This window comes from Cibotium barometz, chromosome 41, assembly GCF_041138505.1.
Source record: "Cibotium barometz isolate CiBa-2024 chromosome 41, ASM4113850v1, whole genome shotgun sequence".
In the NCBI taxonomy this organism is placed as follows: Eukaryota; Viridiplantae; Streptophyta; class Polypodiopsida; order Cyatheales; family Cibotiaceae; genus Cibotium; species Cibotium barometz.
This window is the reverse complement of record NC_141086.1, coordinates 34,464,172-34,483,247: the sequence shown is the minus strand read 5'-3', so window position 1 is coordinate 34,483,247 and position 19,076 is coordinate 34,464,172. Positions and strand designations below refer to the sequence as shown.

Below are 19,076 nucleotides of genomic sequence, written 5' to 3'. Positions count from 1 at the left end.
AAGCCTTGCTTGCCTTTGGACTAGGATTGGCTATGCATGGCCAAGCCTTGCTTGCCTTTGGACTAGGCTTGGCTATGCATGGCTAAGCCTTGCTTGCCGTTGACCTAGGCTATGCATGGGCATGGCTATGTCAAAGCAAATAAGGCCACACAAGAGGCTATGCAGTCGTGGTTGCATAGCCTCTTGTGTGGCCTTGCTTTCCTTTGGCCTAGGCTTAGCTATGCATGGCTATGCCTAGGCTTTGGCTATACATGGCTAAGCCTTTCTTGCCTTTGGCCTAGGCTTGTGGCTAAGCCTTGCTTGCCTTTGGCCTAAACTTCTTGGCTATGCATAGCCAAGCCTAGGCCAAAGCAAATAAGGCCACACAAGAGGCTATGCAACCACGGCTGCGTAGCCTCTTGTGTGACCTTGCTTTCCTTTGGCCTAGGCTTGGCCTAGGCTTGGCTATGCATGGCTATGCCTAGGCCAAAGCCTCTTGTGTGGCCTTGCTTTCCTTTGGCCTAGGCTTAGCTATGCATGGCTATGCCTAGGCTTTGGCTATGCATGGCTAAGCCTTGCTTGCCTTTGGCCTAAACTTCTTGGCTATGCATAGCCTCTTCGTTGGTTGCATAGCCTCTTGTGTGGCCTTGCTTTCCTTTGGCCTAGGCTTAGCTATGCATGGCTATGCCTAGGCTTTGGCTATGCATGGCTAAGCCTTGCTTGCCTTTGGCCTAAACTTCTTGGCTATGCATAGCCAAGCCTAGGCCAAAGCAAATAAGGCCACACAAGAGGCTATGCAACCACGGCTGCGTAGCCTCTTGTGTGACCTTGCTTTCCTTTGGCCTAGGCTTGGCTATGCATGGCTATGCCTAGGCTTTAGCTATGCATGGCTAGGCCTTTCTTGCCTTTGGCCTATGCCCATACGTAAGGAAAAGCATACGCATGGCTATGCTCATGCATATCCAAGAAAAAAAGGCCATACATGACCTTTTTTGCTTTTGACCAAGGCTTGGCTATGCATGGGCATAGCCATGCCTAGCCTATGCCCATGCATAAAGGTATGACTATACCTATACTACCCAATCCACAATGGGGCATTTTTCAAATTGAGAGAAGCATAAAAGAGAGGTAGAGTTTAGGCACTTACCTCAAACAAGATACCCTTGCCCTCTTGCAAAAATATGCAAAAATAGAAAACAAAAAAACACAAAATCAACATTAGCATAGTAAAAAAAAAAGGGCAAAATCAACAAGAAAGAGAAGATAAGGGGGTAGGAGAAAGGGAAGGGGAGGGGGAGCTAGCATAGAGATTAAACACAAAACCCTTGTGTGGCCTTACTTGCCTTTGGCCTACGCTTGACTATGCCCATGCATAAGGAAAAGCATAGCCAAGCTTAGGCATGGCTATGCCCATGCATAAAGGCATGCCTATACTACCCCAACTCCCACAATGGGGCATATTGAAAATTGAGAGAAACAAAAAAGAGCTAGAGTTTAGGGCACTTACCTCAAACAAGATACGCGTGTAGAGAATACTTACCCTCCTGCAAAAACACACAAACAGAAAACAAGAAAACACAAATCAACATTACCATAGCAAAAAAAAAGGGGAAAATCAACATAACCATAGAAAGAAAGAGAACATAAGGGGTAGGAGAAATAGGGGGGGAGGAGGGGGGAGTTAGGAGAGAAGGAGAGAGGGAGTATGGTGTGTAGGGAGGATGGTAAGTGAAGGAGAGAGGGAGTTTGGACACAAAACCTTCGAACAGAGCAACGCTGCGAAAAAACCAGAAAATAGGCTCTCGGCTGTGAAAAACTTACGGGCGTCGGTATGAGCGTCGGTATGAGCGTCGGTAAACCAAAATTTAAAATTACCCCGCCAATTTTGTATCCTCCAATATTACGACGGGCATACCGATGGGCATACCGACGCTCGACATTTGCGTCGGTATTTGAGCGTCGGTATGCCCTCAAGCTCTTGTAGTGTACATATATATATATGTATATTTATGTTTATATATGTATGTGTATATATATGTATATATATTTATGTTTATATATGTATTTATATGTATGTGTATATATCTTGGTATCGAACCTTAAGGGTTGAAGAGCGCACTCACTACCCCACTCTCAAGAGATTGTTCTTGAAAGAATACATACGTGAGGGTGTGCTTTGGGGAGTAGCATCTCAACTCCAAAAAACTGAACGTGAGAAAGGGGAGTCAGTGAGAGACTTTATAAGTCGATTGAAGCATCTAAATTCTCGCTGCACTCCCGATGAACGCTTCAATAACAACCAACTCCTCGATAGATTCATCCGAGGATTGCGCCACGAGGACATTTACAATGGCCTAGTCATTAGAGGTCTTACAACGTGGGAAGCAGTCACTGCCAATGCAATCCAGTTAGAAGACAACTTGATGATTGCAGGTAAAAAGGTGTCTTCGGAAACAAATATGTATATGTATGTATCTATCGTATATATTGTTGAGATAAGTTGGAGCTGATATGTGTGTAATAGTGTGTGAACAGCTCCTTCAATGGGGATAAGTATGCCATGTGTACTTGTATTATTAGTGTATGTATCATTAGTGTATGTGATGTGATCGAGTCAAAAGATAAGGTTTTATTACAAAAGGCATGTACTCTATGAGTCTTTCTCTCCATGCCTGTCATCTTCACCATGGTGGTCTGCCACCACCCACACCATAACGTTTCTCTGGGATTGGTATCAGAGCTTAGTGCTGCTCTGCCCTATTACTTGAAACAATTTGTGCCAACACCAGCTTCACCTCAGCCTGTGTGGCCTCTGCTCCATTGCCGCCGCCTATACTGGTGATAGGGTGCCGGCGGGGCTGAGCTGAGTGCCACCGTTGTAGCCGGGGCTAGGCGGACCGGGGGGCAAGGACCCCCTGAGCAGCTCGCCTCCCAGGCGGTGCTAGCCGCTGTGTGCCCTTGTTGGGCCATGCCCTTTTTTTTTTTCTTTTTCCAACATCGGATTTCCAGCTCTTTTAGCGTATAGTTTGCGAACCTCGTACCTGTTAATTGTAGCAGTCTCCTTGACGTCCTGCCCACCTGCGAACCTGGTTGATAGCCAATTGCGTGCACATACCTACCCATTGTTTCACTACAGTAAGTAGTAAGCCAAGCCTTGCCATCATCCCCCGTTTATTCATGTTATAGCTTGCAACAACATAAATTTGGGGTGCTGATCAAAAACCTATTCAACATCATCGCTCATCATGGCTCTACCGGCTCCAACAACAGACAAGTTCTCAGGTGGCGGGTTCCCAACCTGGCAGACCAAGATGCAAGTACTTCTTAAGCCAGAAGGAGTACTTCTCAAGCCAGAAGGAGTGTGGGGTGTGATTTCTAGAGATGATCGAGGTTATGGAACAACGGAGGCCGGAGGCTGATAAACAAATACAGTGGAGGCATCAAAATAAAAGAGCTATTGCACTGATCGACCTTAGACTCTCTCATTCATCACATAGCCTTAAAGCAAACTACCAAGCAAATTTGGGACAATCGGAGACTCTCTTCAGGAACAAAATCACTAATTCTAAAGTGTTCTTAAAGCTGAAGTTTTATGATTTGAAAATGCTTGATAATAAAGAGTCAAGTGACCACCTTACCAATTTCAACTCAGTTTCTACTCTTAAGTGTGAGCTTGATGATGAGGACAAAGTGATGATCCTCACAAAGAGTATCCAAAATGTTACCCGGTTTAAGCAATTCCTTGAAGTCGTGCATATAGCATTAGCACCATTTGAAGACATGGTTGCTTTGCTAATTGAAAAGAACTAAAGATTAAAGGAAGAGGAAGCGAGCAGCAGCAGCCTTAGCTATGATAAGACATTCGTCGAAGCTTTAGAACTGGAAGAATAACAAGAAAATATAGCGTAGGTACTGTAAATGCATGGGTCACAAACAGGCCAATTACTTCAAAAAGAAAATATAGCGTAGGTACTGTAAACGCATGCGTCACAAAGAGGCCAATAACAAGAAAATATAGCGTAGGTACTGTAAACGCATGGGTCACAAAGAGGCCAATAACAAGAAAATATAGCGTAGGTACTGTAAACGCATGGGTCACAAAGAGGCCAATTACTTCAAAAAGATGGAGAAAGAGTAGGCCAACCATGCTTGCAGAGAACCAAGAGGAACCAGTTGAAGAGGAGAAAATAGAACAAATCTACGCAGCAAACAACTCTCCCTGACAAGGTAGATCAAGAGTGGGCATTTAGTTCTTTAGCATTTGTGTTTGAGTCAATAAGGGTTCTCTACCCCGTGTAGTCCCTCCCGAAAACATGATTTTATCTATGTTCTTTTGTATGCCTTGATTTATAAAAAGCTTCATTTTCTCTTATACCAGTTAGGAGCTAGGGGGTGACTAAGTGTTGACCTTGCTACCTCGATCTTACCGTGATATGAGAGATTACCATGGCACGGGTGTGGTGCAGATGATGGTGAGTCTAGATCTTAAGCAGGGTGGATGGGGTAGGTGGTAGCATCTTCTTTGTGTTAAGATCTCACCAGCTTTGCTTTAAAGGGGGATTGTTGGGATAAGTCAAAGCTTATATGTCTGTAACAATGTGTGAACAACCCCTTAAATGGTGGTGAGTATGCCATGTGTACTTGTCTTATTAGTGTATGTGATGTGATTGAGTCAAAGATAAGGTTTTATACCTACAAAAAGTCACGTACTCTATGAGTTCAAACACATCTAATCAGTACTTAAGTCATGCAATCTATCTTTCATGTCTTGTGCTTATCATATCTCTCTCTCACTTTCACTCTTTGCGCGTCATTTTCACCATGGTGGTCTACGACCCACCATAACCTGTGTTTGGGAGCTTCATATATGTATGTATGTATGTTTGTATATATGTATGCATATATATATGTATATATGTGTGTGTATGTGTGTGTACACACACACACATACATATATGTATATATGTATGTATGTATACATATGTGTGTGTGTGTGCGAGCGCATGCATAAATGTATGTATACATATACACGTACACACACATATATACATACATACATGTATGTGTGTGTATATGTCACACACATATTTGTACATGTTTACATAAATATTTTTGTGTGTGTATACACACACCCCTTAGAAGGGCTTACACCCCCCACATACACGTATACACACATATGTATACACACACATGGTTACTAGAAGGGCTTACACAGCTTTACTTTTTAAAGAGAATTATCCTTAAGCGAATTGATGATATTTTGAAGGCAGCCATTTAGATTATTTACACTTGGCAGAGAAGGGGGCTCTAGTGTCCCCATAGCAATGGTACAAGTCCCCAACTGCATCTTCGTAAGGGGATAGGGGGGGTGCTCGTCGAAGGGTACCCACCCCCTACATGGTCTCTCCTAGTTTGCCTGATGTGAAAAGCTAGAAAATTTAGAGTTGCTAGTCTAGCTGCCGTATTTGAATATTTTAATGGGCACTTTTTTTTTTTTTGGAGGGGAGGTGGCCGGCCACCAGTAGTAAGTACAAGTCTAGTCCATGGGTGCCAGGGGAAGAGACAAGCCTGTACAAGTTTAGCCTATGGGAACGGCACTCACAGACGATGTAGTAGCGTATGGGGCTGCGCTCTTCGATTTCCTCCACATCCACATATTCCAAATGCACAGTGGAGATTTTGAATATATATATATATAGGGACCATTATAAGATTAGAGTTTTTTTTTTTCGTACACACCCGGGCCGGGGCCTACTCAAGTGGGTCCCATCTGGAACTCGGAGGGTTGCTCTAAGAAATCCCTTCTCGTCCCCTCAGGGGGTGCGGACACACCTACCAAGACACACAACTTGTCTACGTTTACTCCAAAGTATATTCCATTTTATTACAGAAACGTATTATTATTACGTCAAGATTTCCTATTACTCATGTATACAATAAATTATATATATGTGTGTGTGCGTGTGTAACGGAAGGGCGGCAAAAACATGAAAATCTTATCAATCATGAAAACTAGTCAAACACATAAGCATAAAAGATAGAAAGAGAAAAACTCTCCACAATACACCACACTAGGGGCCAGAAGATGGGCTGACCCCCATGGTTAGATTACCAAAAAAGAGTTTGCTTCACATACAACTTTGCGGGTGCCCAAGGATTCTCCACACTGGCTAGCACCTATTCCTTCCACTACAATATGAAAACAAAAGCAAAGCATATGCTGAATTTCATGTGGGAGTGCTATGGGTTGTCCATGGTTGTCCTGCACACACACACATATATATATATCATCCAAGTGCAATAAAACTAGTGGGGGTTTCAGTTGGTGGCAAAAGCTAGACAATTGCTAGCGATGGATTGACGTGGCCGCATATATATATATATATACACACATACATACATCTGTGTGTATATAAATTTGTGTGTGTATATATATATATATATATATACACACATACATACATCTGTGTGTATATAAATTTGTGTGTGTTTGAGGGAGGTTGTATATATATATATATATTTGAGCATGTGTGTGTGTGTTTCATACATAGTGTAGTGTGTGTGGTAGATGCTCGCCTGCTCGACCTGCTCGACCCCTTGTGTGTGTGCACGTGTGGTGAGACGCTCGCCTGCTCACTCCCTTCTAGTTCTGCTAGCCTGTGTGACTCTTTGACTGTATGTGTAAGGCTCGCCTACTCTCCCGCTTGACTTTTCATGTTTGTGCCTTGCTCACCTGCGACTCTGCTCCATTTGCTTGCTACTCGCTGCCTCTTCTTGTTTCATAGCTTCCATCTTTTTTTTCTCTTCAGCCTCTTGGCTGCCTTGTGTGTGTGTGTGTGTGTGTGTGTGTGTGAGAGAGAGAGAGAGAGAGAGAGAGAGAGAGAGAGAGAGTCGTATTTCAATCATGGCTTCAGGTTGGGACTTTTGTACATATGCTCGAAAAGAAAGACCTGCAGATGCTAAGCGCCGCCTATCAGAGCCTGCATCACAAGATGATGAACTTACTATGGAAGCTCAGTACGTCTTTGACACCCTTAAGGATGACTTTCAGCAGTCACGACAGGAATGGAGCAAACCAGTTCCAGAGGTCACGTACAAATTGAAATTGCCGTCCCTTGTGAATCCTCTCAGGAAGTTGTCTCAAACTGCAGTTATAATTTTCTTTCCAGGAAGAATCCCAGCGGCCAGTGATGTCGCACAGTGGATTAAGTCCATCCTTGGAGGATGCTTTGTAGAGGGAGTGTATTTTGCTTCTAGAGGCTTTTATGAGGTGCATTTATCAGATGCTTCGTGCAAGCAGAGGCTTCTTGAATTCTCTCCCCTGTTTTACGGAAAGCAGATGTACATGCTATGCCCTGGTCCCCAAACAAGGATTATCAAAGTCTTATATGACATCATTGTCCTGTATGGGTTGAGGTTGTTAACTTCCCGAATTATATGCGTGAAGAGTTGCCTAGCCTGGCTGCTTCCTTGGGACAGGTCATTTGTCCTCCACGCCCCATGGGAAACCGTAAACAGGTTCTGCATTCTCTGGGACACTGATACACCTACCCCTCCTTCTATTGCAATGGAAGTTGAGGGAGTGCAATTGGGAAAAAAGTATTTTGAATTGAAGTGGGGTGTGTTTGCAGGAGCTTGTTTTGCCTGCCCCACAAGTTTGGGCATCTAGCCTCTGAATGCCCAATGGTTATGCATCAGCCCCCTCCCAATGCCTTGCCGCCCCAGACACGGGAAAAGAATGAGAATTTGCAAGCTAACACAGCAAATAGAAATGGAGCAAAGAATGCCAAACCAACCAATCAATCAGGTGCAGTCACTTGCTGGAAAAGGAAAAGATAAAGGAAAAGAGAAGATGAAGGAATCTGCGGGGATTGATCATGATGGTTTTCAACAACCTAAGAAGGTGGTTGTATTGAAGCAACGCCCCCTTCAATCTCGTCAATGGGATGCTTCTTCTCCCTTACCAGGACAGGCTTCTACTTCAGCTCCTGTCCTTCAAAATTGGGTGGGGGTTTCGACGAAGGGCATCCCCATATGTGATTCAGAAGAAGGGGATAATGCTATGTCTTTTATGGGTCATGATGGAATGCAGCCCATGCAGGCAGAGGCTTTGCCTCTCTGATGTCTTTTTTTATATCTGATACTTTGGTGTATATACCTCTTTCATGCCTCAAACACTTAAGTGCTTTACCTACAATGTACAGAGCCTCTGCAATGTCTCAAAGTGGAGGCTTTTATGGAGTTATGTACATAAAATGCAGCCAGATATCGTTTGTTTGCAAGAGCATAATCAACACTCCATGGCTGGTCATCATGTTTATTTTGGCGGTTATGATATATATTATGCTGGTACCACTACCTACTCAGGTGTATGCATACTGGTTAGACATGAGCTGGAGCCTCAGTTAGCCTTCAATGACAGCAGTGGCAGATGGATGGTCATACAATGTAATGTCAATGGTGATATTCTTGAGTTTGCATCAGTCTATGCTTCCCAGACCTCTGCCATGAGGGCTTCATTATGGGATTCTTTATGCAGATATCCATGGAGATCCAATGCATTCATCTGTGGAGATTTCAATAATTCCCCTCTGCCAAGAGATAACACCACTTCAAGATCTCATATGCTATCATTGGAAAGGCAGAAATGGGACAACATGCTTCTTTCTGTGCAGGCTGAAGATTTATGGGTGCTTCTCCAAGGGTCAGTGCCTGGATATACTTTTCATCATAATGCACTTACTACATACTGGGCAAGGCTTGACAGATGGTATTTGTTTTACCCTCAACAATTTGCAGATTTTAGCCCTCATCTCTTCATAGATTTCTCATTGGGCTTGTCAGATCATGCCCCATTGTGGATGAATTTGCAGCTTGGCATGCCTCTGGATGATTTGCCACCCCCCTCCAGTAGATTATTGCATGTTAATCAGGCTTATTTCTGACATCACTATTTCCAGCTAATGATCAGACTTGCAATTCATCCCTTGCCTTTGCATGCCCAGGAGGACATGAATTATGCTTGGGACAGCTTTGTCTCTCGTATGCAGAATGTCATTAGGGAGTATGGTAACTGGCATATGACTGAATGGAGGAATGAGGTTAAATGGGCAAAAAGGACAACACAACAATTGACTGAATTTTCTCAGTTAAGGCCTCTCTCTGATTCAGAAAAGGATTCCCTTTCACATGCTCAGTTTAAATTGACTGTTAATGATCAGAGGAAATTGCACAAATGGCAGATTAGGGCAAGAATGAAGCCCCTCATGGATAAGGGCTGTTCATCAAAAGCCTTTTTTCAGGGCTTGCATGCTACTCGAAAGAAAAACTCATGCCTAAGGGTAAGGAAGCTAGATGGCTCTTGGATGCACTCTTTCTCTGATCCTCATTGCGGCAATCCTTATACGATGCCTGCCATGAGGGTGATATGGATGCTTCTTGCATAGAGCTTTTCTTTTTATGTTTTTGATCTTTGGGATACTCTCCATTTCGGAGACCTCCCATCATGTAAATTTATGAGCATATAAATATACTGCACCGGATATTACCCAAAAAAAAAAGTGTGTGTTTCATACATACACTATATATCTCTTTGTGTATAGATGTATTTATTTATGTATATACATACATACATATATATGTATGTGTGAGGTAGAGGCTAGAAAATTCAGGCTATATTGAAAACAACTAATATTTATTGTGTCATGTCGTAAACACGACAATTTTCATTACAAGAATTTCAAGTTAGAAAATTTTCAAATTCACACCAAATTACTCTATGAAATCTGTTGAAGAATAATTCATGGCCTTGCAAGGTTTTGGTTCTTTCCCCTTCTTGTTCTTAAAAGAGGCTTTATGAGGGTTTACATGCAGGAAAATCTTAAATGTACATCAGGGATAGACGGAAAAATACTGTTTGGGGGGGGCGGGGGGCGGGGGGGGGAGGAGAGTGTGCTGTTCTCGGAGGGAAAGAGCACTCATAGCATGTGTGCCTTCGAATAATAACGGTCCTTGGTTTCAGAAGCTCAGGAAAGCAGCTCTGTTCCTGAGTTTACCTGGAGCCATGCCTAGCAACCAGAGGGTGTGAATAAAGTCTATCACGATGATGCTGATGGATTCCACAATTTTATTAACAATGATTAAAAATGCCCAAAGGCAAGTTACAAAGATAACGTTTCACTAAAATTTATTTTAAAAAAAATTCCTCACTGGCCTTAAGGCTCCCCTGTAAGTCTGCTGCCCAGAAACCACCACGTGGCATTTTGAACCCAGGACCTCATGGTTCCTGTAGCAACCATTTTCCACTCACTGCAAGTAGGCGTGTATTTACCCGCCCGTAGGTGATGCTGCCGAGAAACCACCATGTGGGATTTTGAACCCAACACCTCATGGTTCTATACAAACACCTCTACCACATGAGCTATCACCTCATTGGCAATAACATTTCATTTTTACATCTTAACTAGAACTAGACAAATGATGGGGCTCGCCTATTCTAAATTATCATCATTGTTGTCGCTTGACACATCCTCATCTTTGTTCTCTTCATCTTGGCAATATCTTACCACAACAAAAAATCTCATGTAATCATTATAAAGGCCTGCTAAAACGCTTATGTATATGGGGTGTGATTTTTTGGTGAGCTTTCTTGGCAAACTTTGGGGAAGGAGCGGTGGGGTTTTAAGCCCATACAGTGCCCCCCCACCAGTGAAGAGATGCCGACACCCATTTCATATGTCTGAAGGGGCAAAGCCTTGATATCACTATCACTACTCCAAACTGACAGCTCTTAGCAACAAGCCTCATATCTCCATTCAAACCCCAAGCACCTTCACAACCCCTGGATTCACCTGATTAGATGCATCACCCAACATGCTGGCATCTAGATATGGCTTTTCCATGAGCGCATATGCAGATGCATCTCCACAATCCATCATTGTGGCATTATTAAAGCACCTCCTTCCTAGCTCCATTCCACCATGTGTTCTGCTGTGAGTGAGCAAAGACAACCACCCAATATTATGAGATTCAGCACTCGGCATGCTTTGGAGTAACACTTCTGCTTCATTCAAGCAGCCTGCACGAGCAACAAGATCAGCCATGCAGTAGAGGTGTGCAATGGAGGGTGTTATACCGTAGTCTTCTCTCATTGACTTGACGTGGTGACATGCTTCTTTGACCAAAACTGCCCGGCTGCAAGCAGACAGTAGGCCAAAAAACGTCACTTGATCTGGCTTCAAACCCTCGTGCTGCATGCTGTGAAAACACTTGAGAGCCATACCATAATCCTCATGCTGGGCATATCCTGCAATCATCGTGTTCCATGCAATAATGTCTTTCTTTGACAAGCTGTAAAATACCCTGCAAGCATCCATGAGACTCCCACATTTGGCATACATGTCGATAAGACTATGGCTGACGACCAGATCCAAATCCCAACCACTCTCAGCAACAAGGAAATGAATCAACTTGCCTTGATCAAGGAATACTATACCCAAGCAAGCTTTCAAGATGCTAGCACATGTAACATTGTCAGGCTCTATGCCATCGTGTTCATACATTTTTTGGAACACTTGATAAGCCCCCCCAGCGTCTCCATACTGAGCATATCCAGCAATCATCGTGTTCCACGTGACTTCATTGCGTGTTGGTAAAACCTCAAATACTCCACGTGCATAATCAAGGCTCCCACACTTGCAATACATGTCAATAAGAGCACTGCCAACAAAGACATCAGTCTGAGAGCCATGTTGTACAATAAGAGTGTGTAGCAGCTTTCCCATGCTTAGAGCTGATGAGATGGAACATGCTTTTAGCATATTCAAAAATGTGACCCTGTCTGGCTCAACACCTTCCTGCTGCATTTGCTGAAAGAGACCAAGAGCATGCTGGCTGCCCCCATGCTGAACATATCCCGACATCAATGCATTCCATATCACAACAGTTCTTACTGACAATTTCTCAAACACCCTGTAAGCATCCTTCAGGCTTGCACACTTGAAATACATGTCAATAAGAGCACTACCAACAAAAGGATCTGCTCCACTCCTATTTCCATAAATAACGGCATGTATCAGCTTCCCATGATCAAGGACTGCTGTATTGGAACATGCTTTCAAAACACTGGTATATGTGTCACTGTCAGGCTGAATGCCATTCAGTTTTAATTGCTGAAAAAGGTGAAAAACCTCCTCTGCATGCCCATAATGGACAAGTCCTGCCATCATTGCATTCCAAGTAACAATTGTTCGTGAAGGCATAGTGTGAAACACTCTTCGTGCGTCTTCTACATAGTTCTCACAGCTGAAATACATGTCAATGAGGGTGCTACCTACAAACACATCATCATCAAAACCATTCTCAACAACCTGAGAATGAAGCAGACTTCTTACTTGGAGATCAGAAACACTTGAACAAGCTTTTAGAATGTTCACGTATGTGACACTGTCTGGTCTGATACAATCCTTAACCATTTTGTAAAAAACTCGAAGAGCCTCATGACCACACCCATGCTGAGCACACCCTGCAAGCATTGCATTCCACGTCACCACATTCCGTAACGGCAATGCCTCTAGGACTCCATGTGCTTCAGAAAGGCTTCCACATTTGGCATACATATCAATCAGAGTACTGCCAACAAACACGTCTGCAGCGAACCCATCTTCAATGATGTGAGCATGAATTAGCATGCCTTCTGTCAAGAACTCTGAGCTAGCACATGCTTTTAGAACTGCCACATATACATACTGATTGAGCTCAACTTTTGACCTTTTCATCTGATGATAAAGCTCTATGGCTTGTTTAGCTTGTCCAAGATTAGCATGTGCGAGAATAGTTATCCCCCATGTGAACACATTCTTTTCAGGCAACCTTTCAAAGACTCGGTTTGCCTCCAGCAAACTGCCACACGAAGCATACATGCGGACCAAATGACTTCCCAGGAAGGTGCTTTCTTCAAATCCATTTACTGTAATGAGATTATGCAATTCCCTACCTGCTACGAGGTCTTTCTTGATGATGCACACCTGAAGGGAAGGGTAGAAGCTGTCGGTTGAGCTTGAAACTCCCCTTCGCAACACAACATCAACACCTTGAATAGCTTCACCAAGTGTTTTCTCCTCAAATTGCTTTCCCATGACTCGGCATCCCCACTCTGTAGTTAGTGATTTGGAGATGCTTTTCCCTCTGCTGCCTGGAAGTTGGTTTACCAGAGTAGTATGGGATCTGAAAATCTACAAATTTGATTTATACAGAACCTACATCCACTTTGAATCAGTTGATCCTTATTGGAGATCCCAGCATAGTGAATGTCATGCCCACAATAGGTGGGCACTCTATTTCAGCTATAGTGACCATGGGTGTGGTCTGCATCGTTTGGCAGCCATCAGTTTTCTTCAATCAAGCAAAGCTTCAACCATCTGAGAATAGTCTCCACTGAAACACTGCACAATCATGAACACGTACTTTTTCAATTTTAGCAACCAATGAGCAAATGCCAAATAACCAAATCACCAAGTTCACCTTATCTTTAATCTGCCGTGCTGCTGCGACACAAGTTTCACATGTAAATGCTTCCCAGTTGAGATAACACCCTTCATTATCGTCCCCACAAGACTCATCGATCAAGCCATATTTGCTACATGAATCGTGACCCTTGAGGACAATGGAGTAGGACAACATAACTACAACTCTCTCTGGAGTGACTCACATGTAGAGCTTGCATCATTGCATGCTAATTGACTTTATTTTCACCCGTCAGACTGTCAAGGAAGTGTTTCAGAGTTGTCCATTAAAGTTCGGCAATGCCAACTTCAGAACAAATTGCTAGAATTTTGTAATATTGAGATTTGTTTTCTAGAGGGTTACAACATATGTGGTAAGCCATGTGTCTCATTCCCAGACAAGGATGTCAGGAGAAGCATGATTCTTCGAACTACTTCGAAAGCACAAAACTAAAAATCTCTAGAGAGGATGAAGAGAGGAAATAGAATGGCAACTGAAAACTTGATTCTCTCAACCGGACATACTATATATTACAAAGTTGAAACAACGAAGCTTACTACATCTGCTGAAACCTAAACTTCTCTCCAAACTGAGCAAGAAACCAAGCCTTAGATTAATTTCTATTTTACTTGAGCTGAATCTGCTGTTATTCTTAACTTGATCTTCTCTCTCTCTCTCTCTCTCTCTCTCTCTCTCTCTTGGCTGATCGCAAAAGGCTTGTAGAAGATTTTTAGAATAAGGAGAAAGGAGTCCTATTTATAGAAAAAGTAGGCAAACTAAGTCAACCAACTAGCCAACTAGTCAACTACTCTGGAATAGACAAAGGTTGTAGGAGGCCTGCCTTCTTCCCATGAGACTTTCACTTTCTGAAAACGGGACAATGCTTTACATATATAAAAACATTGCCTCTTATGTGTGGCCAATAGAAATTCCTTCTAGCTTCTCCAAAGTCTATTTCATTCCTAGATGACCACCGATAATCGTGTCATGCATATCATGGAGGAGCTGTGCCCAAAATGTTTTCAACACACTAAGTCGGTCCTTATAAAAGAGCCAACCATCCACGTATGATGAAGTGGCATGGTCCTCTTCCAATGCATGTGCCCACTGTGCCAAACTTCTCGCAGTCAGACGTATTTTTGCTTCATGTTCTCTAGTCCACCACCTTTTCACAAAAAGGGTTCACCGGGTTTAGAGTAGTCCTGTAGTTGAGGGTGTGGAGAAAAGACACGTGCTCTACACCTCTGTGTTCCTCATCTTCTTTTTGTTATTCTCTTCACCGGTCTTCTTCCACCTGTAGTCATTTGTCAATGCTTCGTCAACGTGTCTAGTCGAATGTTGCCTCCAGTAGGAGTCTGGGCCGTGTCTGAGTCCCGGTGTAGATTTTGCAAGTCCAGAATCACCAACATCGGACCATTTATGATTTGCATTCTTGAGATGGCAAAAGGCATCTCTTTCCTTGGTTGTCCATTTAAACACTAGTGTCCTTCTTCTTGATTAGCTCATGCAATGGCGAGGAATGTCTAATGAACCGCCAATAATATGAGCATAATTGCATGAGGTCTCGAATATGTCCTCATGCAGGTCTTCTGCCAACAATGTTACAATCAAAAGTCTTGGCTTCCAGAGAAGTCGGTGAGCTGGATCAAGAGGTCCATGTCCGAAAAATGACAATTGGGAGCAGCTGCCACAGAGTCCTCCAAAGTGGAGAGGAAATCCCACTGTCTAATGAAAAACAACACTAACAGAGAGCAGCTAAGGAGAGAAAACTGAACTGGAGAACCAGGGCACAATGGAACCGTGCCACGGGGTGGTACCTGCCCGGAGGAGGGAGGGGAGAGGGGGGGGTGCGAGTACAGGGGCAGTTTTGGGTGTGGGATGGTTTTGGGGTGTGTGTATGTGTGGGTGGGTTGGGGGTGGAAGTGGCACGTTTGTTTATGACCAGCTGCTCCTCTCTAAAAATTGGCATCCATGTCTTGCTCTGATACCATTGTCAAGTAGCTTGGCAGAAGCCATTTATCTGCTAACTATTAAAGACAGCAATTCACTTTGAGACATTTGCAATCATCCACAGTGTGAACACCAGCACTGAGTCCCCACCCCCCCCACCCCCCCCCCCCCCCCCCGCTTTGTCATCTCGCCCCTTGTGGAGTACTTGCTTTGTGATGTGAGAATGAAAAGCAAATCTGGGATGAAAATTGAAGTAGCAACACCTCATCGTGCTCTTTATGCAAACCAAACCAGGAACTAACCATCAATTGATCTTCTCCTTCAAAATCAGCAGGTATTCTTCTTTGTTGCCTCTAACTCTTGGTCCAGCCATATACTAGGTTGAAGGCAACTTCCAACCACATTTGCACCACTTTTCATCACTCAAACTCTTGCTCCTAATCTATACGCACAACCTAAGTAAGTGCTACATCTTGCTAGAATCAGCAACACACAAAATGGATGGAATAAACATAAAGTAAATGAGTACTACAACTTGCTAGAATTGGGGCAAGATTGTATGATAAGAGGTTAGACAAATGGTCAACTTCTTCTTGCAAAAATGCAGGGCATGCAGCAGTTTGATGTTCCATTATGATCCCTGAGCTGTGGAAAATACAACTACCCCACCTGTCCCACAGCAAAGCATGGTAACACATTTGCACTTGGATTCTGTGCTGCAGTGATGAAGTGTCAGAAAGGCATCACATCATGTAGTAACTACTCCTTTGAGCTTTTGATGTGTTTTTTGCTCCAGGGCGGATGTTATATGGCCAAACACACCCAAGTAATCACTTTAACTTTCTTTGCTTTTGCCCCATCTCCAGTTGCCTCTAGGCACTCAAAAATGGTTATTGGCTACGCTGTTCATCATTTTCCTGGGCAGGAACTCGGCTATTCATGAGCCTGCCTGGCCAGAGAAGTTGAAAATCACCACACAGTAGGGTTACCCTGCATACAATGACGGATGGGTTGGTGGGTGCGCGCACGTGGCATGGATGCATGCATGTATGGCGTACCTTCTCTCTGCCACACCTGAGGGCTATGTTGGCTTTGAAATCCAAGTATCGGCCCACCTCCATTGAGCCTTTTGATGAAAACTGAGATAACTGCGACACATACAGAGTACACTGTAGCCATTGCCGTAGTCTGAGGGTGATGAACGTTGAAGCTTGATCTTTCGGGACAACACGAAATCGAAACCACGCCCATATGAATTCCTACAAGAAGTGAAGTCCATGAGGGTGTTTACACGTGCCTATGAAACCCTTTCACATGTGGGTCATTAGAGCTTCTTCAAGTCTTCGCAGAAAGAGGCCAGGGTGGAGATATGGGGTTCGAACTCGCATTGGCAGGAGGCAGAGTTCGGTGCTCCTTTGGTGGAGTTGTTGGGGCTGCTTCACTGTATGACATGAAGCTAATTCTCCAAAACCCCCTTTAACCCACAATTTTTTTTTTAAATTGTGTTCTAAGAAGGTCAACACCTATGTGACTTACATTTAGAATGGACATAAAACAAAAGATGGGATTCTCATTCCTTCAACTTATGGCCTTGAAGTTTGACATAATGGCATGTGTTTTGAGAGAGAGCACTCCTAGTGTATTCCTTTTTCTTTTCTCCTCCCTTCTCTCTAAATGCATTCTAAGATTTCTCCCTCCAGCTTTTGAGGAGTGCAGGTATAAGAACCTCCCCTTCTGATCTTATAATTATTCCCTTCTCTCTGAAATAAAAGAAAGATCCTGTTTTACCCTATTTTGGCCTGGAGAGAGAAAATGTCTAGAGGGAGGTAATTCAAAATTGAGATTTTTTTGGATATAAAAATCCTCCTAGTGTCTAAAATGGTTTCTCTTGAAACAGAAATTCAAAAAGAACTTTCCAATGTGCAATTTGAATTAATTGAAAATAGGTAAAAAGGACCTTAGCCTAAGGGTCCAGATTTTCAAAAAAATTTTGAATTATGCTCCAATTAAGGTTCCTATGGACCAATAAGATTAATCCAAATGTAAGGAGGAGATAATTGAAGAATAAAAGAAAAACTCTCAAAAATGAGTAAATGCTCACATAAGATGATGAGTTGACTGAGTACAAGGTTTATTAGTTAAAAATTAAGAGATATTTAGAGGAAATGATGCATTTTTTACACCTCAATATGGGGATCTCCCCCCATGAATGAGACACCTATTTCACATGTGTGGAGGAGTTTTAAACTGAAAAATAATGAGATATTTTCATCTCTCCTCTCTCTTGTTTCAACTAGATCCAAAAAGTAAGCTAAACTGATCTAAAAATGGTCAAATTGATTTTTATGCATAGAAAGATGCATAAAGGATTTATTTTTATTTCAAAAGTGTTATTCTCATTAAAATTGATTTTTATGCATAAATAGATGCATAAAAGGGTTTTTATAAAAGTGTTATTCCCACTGAAGTTTATTTTTATGCATAAATAGATTTAAAGAATCTTTATATCAAAATTAGAATTCTCTTAAATTCTATGTTTAAATTCTATGAATAGATGTAATAAGATGTGATGAGAATCAGATAGGTGTGAATGAATGGCTGAATGGATGTGATGAGATGTGAGGTGAATAGATGTAATGAGATGTGATGAGAATCAGATAGGTGTCAGAATGAATGGATGGATGGATGTGATGTGAATAGAGGTAATGAGATGTGAGGTGAATAGATGTAATGAGATGTGATGAGAATCAGATAAGTGTAAATGAATGGATGGATGGATGTGATGAGAATCAGATAGGTGTGAATGGATGGATGTGAATAGAGGTAATGAGATGTGAGGTGAATAGATATAATGAGATGTGATGAGAATCAGATAGGTGTGAATGAATGAATGGATGGATGGATGTGATGTGAATAGAGGTGAGGAGATGTAAGGTGAATAGATGTAATGAGATGTGATGAGAATTAGATAGGTGTGAATGAATGGATGGATGGATGGATGGATGTGATGTGAATAGAGATGATGAGATGTGAGGTGAATAGATGTAATGAGATGTGATGAGAATCAGATAGGTGTGAATGAATGGATGGATGGATGTGCTGTGAATAGAGGTGATGAGATGTGAGGTGAATAGATGTAATAAGATGTGGTGAGAATTAGATAGGTGATGAGATGTGAGGTGAATAGATGTAATAAGATGTGGTGAGAATTAGATAGGTGTGAATGAATGGATGGATGGATGTGATGTGAATCAGATAGATGTGAATGAATGGATGAGATGTGATATCAGGATGTAAATGAATGATATGGGTTATGAGTGGATGATATGTGATGAAAATGGATGTGAATGTATAAGTGAAGAATGGATGTGGTTATGTATGCAAAGAATGGATGTGAATGTATATGTGAAGAATGGATGCGAATAAGTATGTGAAAGAATGGATGTGGTTATGTATATGAAGAATGGATGTGGATGTATGTGAAATAATGTGATGTGATGTAAAGAGATGTGATGTGACATGAATATATGTGGATGTGAAGTGATAGATATGAATATATGTGGATGTGAAGTGATAGATATGAATGTATAAATAGATGTGGGTAATCTTACATGTGAACGATTGGATGAATGTGGATGAGATGA

The 19,076-nt window shown here is 42.5% G+C and overlaps 1 protein-coding gene across 3 annotated transcripts; it reads right to left on the bottom strand.

Moving 5' to 3' along the window:
- Positions 1-10,214: 10,214 nt before the first annotated feature.
- Positions 10,215-16,850, bottom strand: LOC147614902 (pentatricopeptide repeat-containing protein At3g53360, mitochondrial-like). Of its 3 annotated transcripts, none has more exons than XM_086780225.1 (2): positions 16,491-16,850; positions 10,215-13,421 (listed from the first exon to the last, which is right to left on the bottom strand). In XM_086780225.1, exon 2 carries the CDS (start codon positions 13,113-13,115, stop codon positions 10,794-10,796), a length of 2,322 nt encoding a protein of 773 aa, XP_086636351.1. In that variant the 5' UTR covers positions 13,116-13,421; positions 16,491-16,850; the 3' UTR covers positions 10,215-10,793. The 3 variants fall into 3 exon arrangements, with proteins under 3 accessions (XP_086636351.1, XP_086636352.1, XP_086636353.1); XM_086780226.1 differs by lacking the exon at positions 16,491-16,850 and adding an exon at positions 13,501-15,560; XM_086780227.1 differs by lacking the exon at positions 16,491-16,850 and having other exon boundaries at positions 10,215-12,879; positions 12,974-13,111.
- Between the last annotated feature and the right edge of the window lie 2,226 nt (positions 16,851-19,076).